The sequence below is a fragment of the Terrapene carolina genome, unplaced genomic scaffold, assembly GCF_002925995.2.
Source record: "Terrapene carolina triunguis isolate 2854851 unplaced genomic scaffold, T_m_triunguis-2.0 Scaffold95, whole genome shotgun sequence".
Lineage (NCBI taxonomy): Eukaryota > Metazoa > Chordata > Testudines > Emydidae > Terrapene > Terrapene triunguis.
Window position 1 is genome coordinate 32,735,712 of NW_020664446.1, and position 12,982 is coordinate 32,748,693.

Genomic DNA, 12,982 nt, shown 5'->3' on the forward strand with positions numbered 1-12,982 from the left:
AGAAATGACTTGAAAAGGAAACTGTGAAAATTCTCAACTGCAGTAATACATTCCTATTACGCTGCATATAAGGAAATACTCAGTATGTTACTGAAGTTTAAGGAATTTAACGGCATATTGGGCTGCATTAGTAGGAGCACTGCCAGCAGATCGAGGGAAGTGATTATTCCCCTCTATTCAGCACTGGGGAGGCCACATTTTGGCCCCCCCACTACAGAAAGGATGTGGACAAATTGGAGAGAGTCCACCGGAGGGCAACGAAAATTATTAGGGGGCTGGGGCACATGACTTATGAGGAGATGCTGAGGGAACTGGGCTTATTTAGTCTGCAGAAGAGAAGAGTGAGGGGGGGATTTGATAGCAGCCTTCAACTACCTGAAGGGGGGTTCCAAAGAGGATGGACCTAGGCTGTTCTCAGTGGTGGGAGATAATGGAACAAGGAGCAATGGTCTCAAGTTGCAGTGGGGGAGGTCTAGGTTGGATATTAGGAAAAACTATTTCACTAGGAGGGTGGTGAAGCACTGGAATGGCTTACCAAGGGAGGTGGTGGAATCTCCATCCTTAAGAGATTTTTAAGGCCTAGCTTAACAAAGCCCTAGGTGAGATGATTTAGTTGGGGTTGGTCCTGCTTTGAGCAGGGGGTTGGACTGAATGACCTCCTGAGATCTCTTCCAACTCTAATCTTCTACGATTCTGTCACTGTTTAACTACTAAATAAGATGTACAGAACAGCTTTGTCTACATCAGCTAATATTGGCTATTCTGATTTGAGAAACCTCTGGATTTTTCTAATAACTAAGAAATTCAGTAACTCAACCCTACAACAAGTAGCTTTCTATTCTTCTCTCTGCTTCTCTCAATAGCCATGTCAGAAGTCCTACAGCAGCCAGCCTGTAATCAAGTTCCAAAAATCAGAATCCTAAGTCTTATTTTAGCTGTCTTGTTCAATGTGATTACAGTAAGTGGCACACCCTATTTCCATACTTTCTATGTGAAAACTTGACCAAAATGCAGTGCAGCTGTGCAACATCTTGACATGATCTTAATTTTATTGCCAGTGACACCATTTAAATTTTTCTCCATTTTATCTTTTTGAATTTAAGCCCCAGATCTCTTACATACTATTCTTCTAACTAGTTTATTTGCGACCTCCTCTCTCCGTTGTGTTTTTGTAAAACACCTTCACAATTCTATTGCTTGTAATTAAGCACCAAATACATCTTTTTTCCATACTTAGTGAAAGTAGTAGTAATTAGTCAAACTACAGGGTTTTGTGTCTTAAAACTTTACAAATGTATGAAGTCTATATACATAATTCTATACAAGTGTGTGTATCATCTCTCTGTCTTGCATATGTAAACATCTATACTTACAAAAACTAATTCTATGCACAATACTGAATTTACAACTGCAGTCTTTCTGTCAACTTCGTGCTACAATGTTACATCTTATAGATAATTCTAGCCAAAGAAATACAGGAAGTAAGTCATACCTTAGCTTCATGCTTCACAACAACTTCAACGACATCATTATGCGCTTTTTCTGATGCCACATGGAGAGGTGTCAAGAAGCTTTATTAAAAAATAAATATTACAATTAAGTTGTATGCTATAAAATTATCCTGATCAATAGCATCCATCAGTAGCACTCACTCTTTTGTCTTTTCATTGATGTTGGCTCCTTTTCTCAGAAGTAATTCACAGACTTGCTTTCTCTTGGGATACGGAGATGCAGCAGCACAGTGCTAAATATTTCAAAATTGCAGCATTAATAATGCTCTTGTTATATACAGCATTTTATTAGTTGCTAATGAACAGCAAACTAAAGCAAGATCCTGTGTCAGGAACTGCTAGAACAGACCCATGCAGAGTACTATTAATTTCAATGGGACCTACATGTGGGTTTGTACCATGATTTTCCAACACAGCATTTAACTAAATTTCTAACACTAAGTTGTAGATTCTAAGGCCAGAAGGGGCTATCTATTCTGACTTCCAGTATAATATAATAATGTTGGGGAAATTAATGAACACAGAACCAGTAAATTAAAAAACAGGTAGATAACATGTTCTATATTCCTCTGTTAGCTTAATACAACTGCAGTTAGACAAACTGGTAACAAGAAGATACATTTGAGAGGAGAAAATACCTTAAGGGTAGAGTCCTCTCTCACCAGTGGAAAACATGTGTTACTGCAAATCTACTGTTGATACACGAGTTTGGGAGAAACACTTTTAAAGTGGGAGACATTATCCTGTAACAATATCCTATTACAATGAAATGAGTTCTGTCCAACTAAACAGCTAAAGAAGACTGTCACTGTACATTGGGGATGTTGCTGCAATAATAGAACAATTATTATTATACAATTGTCCTTTTATGCTTAGATTAGCTTGGAAAACAGTCCTACTGATTACTTCAACCACAGAGCAGACTTCAGTACTTTTAAGCTTACATAGTATCCTACTCCTGAGGGATTTAATAATTAATATATTAATAACTAGAGGCATAGGTTCTAGAAATGGCACATAAATACATGAAAGGTATATGAGCACTTAAATGAAACTGATCTCGAAGTGCTTTAAAACAAGGAATCTGGCCCAGATTTTTAAAGGTATTCAGGTGTTGCTGTGCTCAGAGTTGCAACACCTAACTGATCTAGGAGCCTAAGTCTCATCTTCAAAAGAGATTTAGGAGCCAAAAACCCATTGACAGCCAAAAAGATTTTAGCTCCTAAGTGACTAAATCCCTTTTGAACATGAGACTTAGGTGCTGCAATGCTGAGTGCAGCAATGTCTAAATATCCAGGCTTTAGTCTCAATATTCATGGTAAAGCAAATATCTCCATTTTACAGATGAGGAAATAGGCAGACAGTGATTAAGTGACTTGCTTAATGTCACATGGGCATCTGGACCAGAGGGAATACAACAAAGATTTCTGGACTTCTCACCCTACATCTTACCTTTAGACCACCTGTACTTCTACACCCCAACAATTAACCACAAGCTGGTCTGTCTCCATTTTAACAGTTCCAGAATAGAAAATTACAACTACCAATCGGGGTTGAGGTATGTGGTCTATAACTATCGAAGAGCTATGTTTCTATGTTTGATTGATAACCCATAAAAAGGATACCAAGGTTGATACCAAGCCAAAGAAAAACAAACTAAAAACTCTAATATTAGTGTATGGGAGAAGATTCTCAGTATAGCCCACTTAACTGAGGCGGATAAAGTTTGGTATAACAGTACCTAGGACTTTGAGAATCTTGAAGTCTATGTTAATTACAGAGATGGATCAATAATTTGTACATATTGGATGAAATCCTGGCCCCAATGAAGTCAATGAGAGTTTTGCCATTGACTTCAATCGAGCCAGGATTTTACCCATTTTATTTCTTTGACTTGAGAATCAGTATAGTAAGAGCAGTTTTAGGTTTGGAGGTTGAACTTATAAAATCATTCAAATAGCTAGCAACAAAATTTATTTAATTATTATTTATATAAATATATTAGGAAATCTAGTTTCAGGCTCTTAATATTTGCATAGTTTTACTAGACTAAATTCATCCCTGGAACAAGAAAAAGGCAAGGGACGTTACATTGGCTGAATCTGGACCATGTAATCCAGTATTTCTGGCAAAAACGCTTTTCAGGAACTGTAACTAGGTCATGCTTAGGGCCCTACTAAATTTCAAATTTCATGGTCATATGATTTTAAAAATCAAGAATTTCTTGATTTCAGATATTTATATCTGAAATTTCATAATGTTGTACTTATAAGGGTCCTGACCCAAAAAGGTGTTGTGGGGGGTCACAAGGTTATTGTAGGGGGTTTGAGTTACTGCTACCCTTACTTCTGCTGGCAGCAGCGCTGCCTTCAGAGCTGGGTGGCCAGAGAGCAATGACTGCTGGCAGGGAGCCACTGCCAGCAGCAGTACAGAAGTAAGGATGGCATGGTACCATATTGCAACCCTTACGTCTAAGCTGCTGCCTGCAGAGCTAGGACCTCGGTCAGCAGCCACACTCTCCGGCCGCCCATCTCTGAAGGCAGCAGTGCAGAAGTAAGGTGGCATCGTATGGTATTGCCACCCTTACTTCTGTGCTGCTGCTGGCTGGGTGCCAGGCCAACAGCCGCCGCCCTCTGGCCACCCAGCTCTAAAGGCAGTGCAGAAGTAAGGGTGGCAATACCACAACCCCCCCTAAAATAACCTTGTGACACACCCCCCACAACCCCTTTTTAGGTCAGGACCCCTTTGAGAAACATTCGTCTCCCCCGTGAAATCTGTATAGTATAGGGTAAAAGCACACAAAAGGCCAGATTTCATGGTCCATGATGCATTTTTCATGGCCGTGAATTTTGTACCATGGGCCATATAAAGGATATTACACAATAGCATTTTCTGTTCTTTCCTCATCTCTCTTTCCTTTTACTTTGTTTGCCATTTCCTCCCTCAACATATAATAACTATCAGAATAAAGTAATCAAAAGCAAGAGAGTGGGAATCAAGCATGAGTTTGTAATGATCAAGCCACACAAATCTGACTTATTTTAACAATTACTAAAATTTCTAGATGAAGGCACCAAACACTTTTCATATGGATTGAAAACTGGCTGGATTCTAAGCAAAAAAAAAAAATTAGGATAAATGGCTGTGTCAGGAATAGAGGCAGAGAGAAAGCTGCCTACTGCAGTGCTGCAGCAGTTGGCATTAGACTGAGCTTATCTTTATTCTTTCAATTCACTGATGAAACATGCATATGAAATTACAGTGAAAAACACCAACAAGGATAGAACTATAAAAGCCATTAGAAGAGATTAGCAATAGGAGCAGACAGTAAGTGTGGTTCAACCTGAAAAAAATGTAAGCTAATATATGTAGAAGAAAACTTAGAAACTCAAGTATTCAGTGGATTGAGAAAGATGACAAACAGTGGTAGAGACGACCTAGAGAAAATAGACAAATTGGGTACAACCTTTCGCTGATATGGTAGCAGCGAACTATCCTGCAAGACTTGACAGGAATGTGAAAAGTTTAAATTACAAAGGATACTCTAGATGTGTTATCTTATAACTTATTATACACTAGAGTTGACTTGCCAATCTTTATCAAAGTCAGGGTCTCAGAAATTGGAATTTGTCTGTTTTAAAGCATTGCCAAACATATTTAGTTTAGCCACCACACATCTTAAATCACTAATACATTTGAAATATTACCAATGCTGTTTCATGAGTTTGAGGATGCTTGAAATTCACTGTTTCCAAAGAAAGATATTTTTTGATGCGAGCTACATCTGATTCTCGTGCCGCCTGTAGCAAGGAGTGACCTTTGAATTCATCTGGAAAAGAAAGATTATATTCTTTATAGGTCTGGAAGGTATTAAAGGGATTGTTTGCTTCTAGTAGGGAAATGCTCCTTTCAGTGCATGGGAGAGAACTTAGAAAGCCATTTCTAGTAATTTACTGTAAACGGGCTCATTATATGGATGTAACCCAGCACTCTATATACTCCAGAAAATTACTACTTTGTCCATGCATAGGCTGAGCATGAGGATTCCTTAGCTATGCCAGACAGAACTCATGTCTCAATTCTCCACTTTAGAAGTTGAGAGAAAGCGGTAGCATTTCATCTTCAGAACAAGTGTATTCAGAGTTCTAAGTAATTATGCTGTTTTTTTGTTGTTGTTTTTGTTCAAATGATCTTTGCTGAAGAGAAAAATGGTGTTGCTGTGAATAAGTTTTTGGAAAGATCATAGGGAGAAGTGGGGAAGCAGCAGGAAGAAAACAGGATTCCAGGAAAGAAAAATCTACACAAGCCATTACAAGCCACAAGACTGTTGAATAGTAACTAAAATCAGTTTTTAAATCTAGGTTCAAAAGGGCCTGTTAGTTGTATATATTTGAAACTATTTCATGTTTTTAGGATAATATAATCTTCAGGTAGGCATTACACAATTGTTTGCAGAATGTAAACACTTTCTCCCAAACTTGATATCAGTGTGATACTGTTTACAAAACTTAAGGCACATATTACAAAGAAAAACAACTGATCAATTGGAGATGAGCTATGAAATGCCAACTATCCTATTCAGTTTCACATTCACTTTATACTCACATGCCAATCGTTCTTTTAATTGAGGTGTTGGGGCTAAATCAATGGTGCTTTTATTGTGACAGTTCAACAGTGTTGGATCAGCACCATAACTTAACAAGAGAGAACACACTTCCACCCTGTTCTTAGAAGCTGCTTCATGCAGAGGAGTGAACTGCCACAGATCCATAGCATTCACACATGCTCCATGCTGGGAAAGTTACAAAAACAAAGCAGACTATTAAAGAAAAATTGCAATTATTAATTGCAACAAAGCAGACAGCAAGATAAATATATAAGTATATATATGCACACAGTTTCCAAGATATTTTTCCAGAAATATCTATTGTAAGTCCTTATACAGCCCCCATTACCATACCATCAGAGTGCCTCATAATCTGTAATGAATTTATCCTTACAACACACCTGTGAGGTAGGGCAATATTACTATCCCCATTTTATAGATAGGGAAGTGAGATACAAAGAAACTAAAGGCCTAGTCTACTCTAGAAAATTAGGTCAGCACAATGACATCACTCAGTGGTGTGAAAAATCCAAACCTGAGCGGCACAGTTAGGATGACCTAAGTCCCAGTGCAGACAGCACGTGGTCGACTGAAGAATTTCAACTTTTGGGGAGGTGAATTACCTATGACAACAGAACCTCTCCAGTTAGCGTCTATACCAGGTGTCGGCAAACTTCGGCACGCGCCCCATTAGAGTAATTCGCTGGCGGGCTGCGAGATGTGTTTAGGTTGACTGACTGCAGGCGTGGCCCCCCGCAGCTCCCAGTGGCTGGGAACGGCGAACCGTGGCCACTAGATGGTCAACCTAAACACGTCTCACGGCCTGCCAGTGGATTACCCTGATGGGCCGCATGCCGAAGGCTGCTGACCCCTGGTCTACACTGAAGTGCTGCAGCAGCGCAGCTGAGCCGCTGTAGCATTTTAAGTGTAGACAAGCCCTAAGTGATGTGCCCAGTGTCGGAGCAGGGAATTGAGCCTAAGTCTCCCAAACTCTAGGCTAGCTCTCTAACCACTGGATCATCCTTCCTCTCACTATTATCACGACTATATTATCATCCTTCCATCATTATTCTCTACATAACTGAATGGTTCTTTAGCCTAAGTAAGAGCTACCGTTTCCCAAGAGGAAGTTGACAGTTTTTGACAAAATGATAAATCAGTCTGTGAACAAGAAAATGTTTAGAAACTCAGTTGCTTCAAGGCAACTTCTATTTACTCTAAGAGTCACATTTTTTAAAAATTAACATTTTTTGTTACATAACAAAATACTAACAAAAAGTTTATTGCAACACTAATCCTCATCCTGTCACTTGCCTTCAAATGCTGAGAAGCACTTCTTTTGTCACAAATTGTCAGTCAACATAAATCTGCTAACGCAGCAAGAAAATTCTTAATAGTTTGAACTTTTAACTAGTTTTAAAATACATATATTTCAAAATGAGTTGCAGATTCTTTCCCCTACAAATCATCAAAATTTAGTAGTTTGGGATTAGAAACACAGTTGTGTCTGTATGCCCAGGACAAAATAGTCTGTATTTTGTATCTACTTGAGTTACATATTTTTCTTCTAAAAATTTAAAGTAATTCTGTACATACTTTTATACTTACCTGCAATTTTAAACTATAAAAAACATCTCCAGGTAAAAATCTAAGCTAAATTAAGGTTTTAAATAGTTATCAGTTACTTAAGGGGAAAAAATATTTAAAATATTGTATTAAAAAAATCCTGTAAGTGCCAAGTTAAGGTTAAACCTAAAAATCTTAAACATGCAAATGCATTTTTAGTCATCCACTAAGCCTTAAGTCTGATGCCAGGCCTGTGCCTTCCATTACACAGAACCGTAACATCTGTGTCTAAGATAGAGACATTTCAATGTAATTTTTCATAAAAAGACACTTCAAAAACCCTCTTTATATTGCTTGCCTGTGAAGTCAAGGAATTTTTGAAATTTCTTGTTTTTTACATGTACATACAGTAGAACCTCAGTTACGAACGCCTTGAGAATGGACGTTGTTTGTAACTCTGAAATGTTTGTAACTTTGAATAAAACGTTATGGTTGTTCTTTCAAAAGTTTACAATTGAACATTGACTTCATACAGCTTTGAAACTTTACTATGAAGAAAAATGCGGCTTTCCCTTTATTATTTTTAGTAGTTTACATTTAACACAGTACTGTACTGTATTTGCTTTTTTTTTAGTCTCTGCTGCTGCCTGATTGCGTAGTTTCAGTTCCAAATGAGGTGTGTGGTTGACTAGTCAGTTCATAACTCTGGTGCTTGTAACTCTGAGGTTCTATTGTATTATGTAAGAATTATTACCACCATCTGGTATGACCCTAAGTATTGGTTTGGTTCTTAAAAGGTTTGTACACCCAGATATAAGCATCCATGTTAAGTCTCACAATACAACACCACATTTGATACACCAAATGGTGTATTCCGGAAAAGGTGTGGAAACCTCTCTTTTCCTAGTGGTCTAGTTACGTTCTTAAAGAAGGCAAGAACGGTTTTCTATAATGTAAAACACAGTGCACACCTGCTTAAGTGTATTTTAAACTACTGAATGCAGTTTAAATGTTTCAGTTTACAATTTAGCAGCAGACAATAAGCCTAACAACAAGAGTAAGATAATCCAGTTAAACCACTTCAGGTTTTGGCAACGCTGACTATTTCCTAGGGGAAAATGGTGTAGGACAGGGCACTGGTAAATACTATCTTAAACTGAGAAAAATAATTGTATCAGTGTCCAGCAAGTTTCAGCAAGCACAGAACAAATCTTTTCAAACTTTGGATACATCCATTCAAAATTGAGGAATAGGCTCCATCTATCCACTACATCAAAGTTGGTCTTCTGATACAGAATGCAGCACGGTCAAATGGACCTGGATTGGTAGTCTGCAATTCTGCATGCTTCTGATTGCTTAATGCTTCAAGCCTACAACTCTGCATTACTGTCGTTTCATATAATCAAATGTTTTTAATGTTTATATAACATTGAAAACTGAAATATGAATCATAACATGTATAGCTTCCTTGAGAAAATACCAAACCAAAATGCAGACAGACATTCCGATGTTCAGTATTATAATTACATTACACCTACTGCAATTTTACTTTTCATTTGTACAACCCTACCTTATTAACCACAACTTGAATATGTAGCTAAAACTAAGTGCAATTATGAAGCAGTTTTTAAAACAGAAAATGCCTTAAATTGGGATTAATTAGTTTTTCCTAGGGTGGAAACAACCACAATTTTACTGGTAAAACCACCTCTGGTAACTACCATGCCACCCTTGATATTTTGAGTCACTGATGCAATGGAAGTAAATACACTTATCTCCTAGTTTGGAGGGGAGGGGGAAGGGAGTGGTTTGTGTGCAATGACACAGGGTCAGAGTGAAGGTGGTACTGTTCATTTCCACATGAGACTGATGACTTTTTCAGGGGTTCAACATTAATTAAATATTTGCAATCTCAGCTACAACTTGAATTTTTTCATGGACCCTTCATGCTCTGCTTTCTCCTGGAAGACAGAGGGTTTGTGTATGCATGCGCAGAAGTGTCTTGCCAGCACTTCTAGGACGTTCTTCTCTCATTTTACTGAAGAAACTGGAAGTGCCTACAAACATTCAATATAGGGTACAAAAGAGGACGGCAGGGAGGGAAAGTGTTTGTAAGAATAAAATTTCCATGCAAGCAGATAATACACAGGGGGTAGTAAGGATTCTGTAGTTAGGCCCCAACTCTGCACCACTGAAATGGAGACCAAAAGGATGTTTTTAATAACCCTGCAAACTAATCAGTGGCTGAAGTGAGGAAAAAAGTTCAAAATGTCAGAACTGTTGCAGATATAGAGCCGTCTCTCAGCATTTTAGTTCACTAAATTTTTATATTCTCTAGATACACTAAAATTTGTAAAGATTACTAATTGTTTAAATGTTGTCTGGAGTATATACAGAATATATATACACAAGTAATTACGGTTAATCTTTTTTCCTATGCAATTTTTCTTTTTTCTTCCCTTTATCTCTGTCTGATTGATAGTTACTTTAACAAATCTAGTTTTAGGCTCTGAGGGAATATTTTCGATACTATTATAAAAATAAATATTTACATTAAGTTAAATATTTTTGCAAGTGAACTGACAATGTCATTTCATTTATTAGTAATACTTGTGTCTGAGATGGATGAACTTCACTCTTTTCAAGACCCAATTCTGCAAATTTTTGCGTGCACACTGTTGTGTCAATGCAGAGCCCCAGCGGCTTTAATGGGACTCCACAGATATGCACTGTTGTGCCTGCATGTAAACAGTTGCAGGATTGGTGCCTTAATTTGTACAGGGCTGGAACAAGGCTTACAAATCATCTCTTTAGCTGACAATTTTTTAAAAAGCTTTGCTAAATCTTTGTTTACATCTAGAGTGCTAGAACTACTGGGTTGGTATTTCTACAATATTTTAAAACCCTAATAATCCTAGCCCTCCACTAATCTTACAAGCCATCATGACACCTCCGTAACTTGAAAGTGAAATGTATTTACCTAGCCAATTGTTGACTTCCACTGCAACTGCATCTTGACACGAACAGTTCAAGTTTTAAAGCGACAGTGCATTTTTATAAGCTGCTTTACAGGTCATGCTTCTAACTTATTCTGGGCGGGAGAGTGAAGTTAGTGTACATATATCAAATTGACATATCAAACCTTACTGTCTTTTTTTTAAACGATTTTAGATACAAGAAGATAAGTGACACTCAAAAACCAGGAAAAATTCACAATAGAAGAATCTCACCCAGTTTGAAAGAGGAATGAAATTAAATACCAACCTTTACTAGAAGTTCTGTTACTTCATAATGACCATAGGAACAGGCATTGTGAAGCGGCACCAAATCTCTAAGCAGGTGGGGGGGGGGGAGAACATGATTATATATGCTTGGATTAGAAGTATGTAAACTCAGTAAATTACAAATAAAAATATGTAGCATTCAAACAATTCTAAAAATTAAAAAACCCAGCTATCCCACTGAAAAGAGATGGGGAAAACAGATATGAGAAAATAACCTCCAAAGTTATTGAAATCAATGTCTACTTAACATAATCACAATAAATTGCACAATGAATTCCATAATCACATGGAAATTGCATTGTATTTGTTGTAAGTGACTTGGTTCCAGAGATTTTATTAAATTAAACAGTACTTACACTAAGTGGAAAGCACTGTATTGGGAGAAGTTATTTCAAAGAAGACAGTAATTTTTCCTTTATCCCTAAAAAGTTTTGTTGCACAATCTCTTTAGCATTCTAAAGAAGTCTGATTGGTTTAGTGTTAATATCACTGAGCAAGATTCCGTACTATACATCTAAGAACACAGCACAGACCTCACCTCCACAGGGAGGGAAAACTAAGGTGTTTAAGCCACCTCTGCTCCCTCCTGATCCTGAGCTGTTTTGGTGGCTGGCTAGTGTAATTTAGACAGCCAGGGAGACTCAATCTCATTGCAAGGGTAGCAAGGGAGGACTGACAAAGGTTTCAAGTTTACAAGGGCCTTGCAACCCTTTGATCAGGCAGCTGTTCTATGCACCCTGAAGTGATATGTTGGGAATAAAGATTTATAAGACTCTATTTTCTATAATTTCAGCCTATTTATTCACAATTTAAAAAAAAAAAAGGTTTCTAGAGATTAAATATTTTCTGTAAATTTGTATGAATTTACCATGTTTCAATTAGCAATTCTATACTTAGCAATAGCAAAAGTCCCTTATATGCTAAGTGAATGCTTACAAATATATTACTCCCATGGGAATTTTGTGCCACTGCGTGGGGGCAGAATTCATGGCCCCCGCAGATTTCTTTGCTTCCCTGCAGAAAAATGACTTTCTGACAGAGAAGCAAGGGGAAACTGCAAGAGCAGTCACGCACCACTCCCTAGCAGCACAGGTACAACGTTTCAGGCACCCGGAGCACCTGGCAGAGAGGTAAATCACTGCAGGGCTGGGGTTCAGCTGCTAGCCCTGGCTGGGCTGGAGGCAGGAGAGGACAGGACTTCCTCTTCCCCTGCAAGGAGTGGTTGGGTCTGTGTCAGACCCACCCCCAGAAACCTCCCCCAGCTGCAGGAAGCTCAGCATCCCCCCCTGCTTCCTACCCCCATCAACCCTCAGCTGTGCAGGGAAGGGTCACTATACAGGGAGCTGCTCCCCCCATCCACCCAACTCCTATGCATCCGGACCTCCCATACCCAGACACCCCTGCCAAGCCTTACCTGGTACATCCAGGAACTCCCCTAGCCCTCCATATCTGAACCCCACCCCCACTGAACCTCAACCCCTGCATCTGGAACCCCCTGCACCCAGACCCCCTGCCTCCGGACCCCCATCCCTGCACCCAGACACCCCCCACTGAGCTCTCTGCACTCAAACTCCCACCCTGATGTCCCAACCTCTGTACCACCCTGAGCCCCCACATCCAGACTCCCACGCCACTGACCAACATCTAGCTGCACCCAGACCCCCCACCCCACCAAGCCCCACTCCACCAGCACCCAGACCCCCCTTGCTGAGATCCCCACACCCAGACCTCTCCACTGAGCCCCAACAACTTCACCTGGAAGCCCCTGCAGAGTCCCATTTCCCTTGCGCCTGGAACCCCCCCGCTCCTCCCTGTGTATCCAGATCCCCCACCACCACCACCTAGACCAGGGGTCTCAAACACGCGGCCCGCGGGGCTATTTTCTGCGGCCCACGAGCCCCTCGCAGCCCCCCCACCCTCCCCCAGTGTTTACCTAGAGCGGCTCCGGCCGGACGTGCACCGGACGGAGCCTGCCCTGCCCCCACGCCGCTCCGGGAAGAGGCTGGAACGTGGGG

At 39.6% G+C, this 12,982-nt stretch overlaps 1 protein-coding gene across 3 annotated transcripts in view; it reads right to left on the reverse strand.

Moving 5' to 3' along the window:
- Positions 1-12,982, reverse strand: part of TNKS2 (tankyrase 2) — a 69,366-nt gene that overhangs the window by 41,546 nt on the left and 14,838 nt on the right. For all 3 annotated transcript variants that reach the window (XM_026650866.1, XM_026650865.1, XM_026650864.1), the window contains exons 7-11: positions 10,948-11,014; positions 6,117-6,303; positions 5,219-5,340; positions 1,653-1,744; positions 1,493-1,571 (exon numbers count right to left, since the gene is read on the reverse strand). In XM_026650866.1, coding sequence (XP_026506651.1) covers positions 1,493-1,571; positions 1,653-1,744; positions 5,219-5,340; positions 6,117-6,303; positions 10,948-11,014 — 547 coding nt within the window. The remainder of the gene's footprint in view (positions 1-1,492; positions 1,572-1,652; positions 1,745-5,218; positions 5,341-6,116; positions 6,304-10,947; positions 11,015-12,982) is intronic.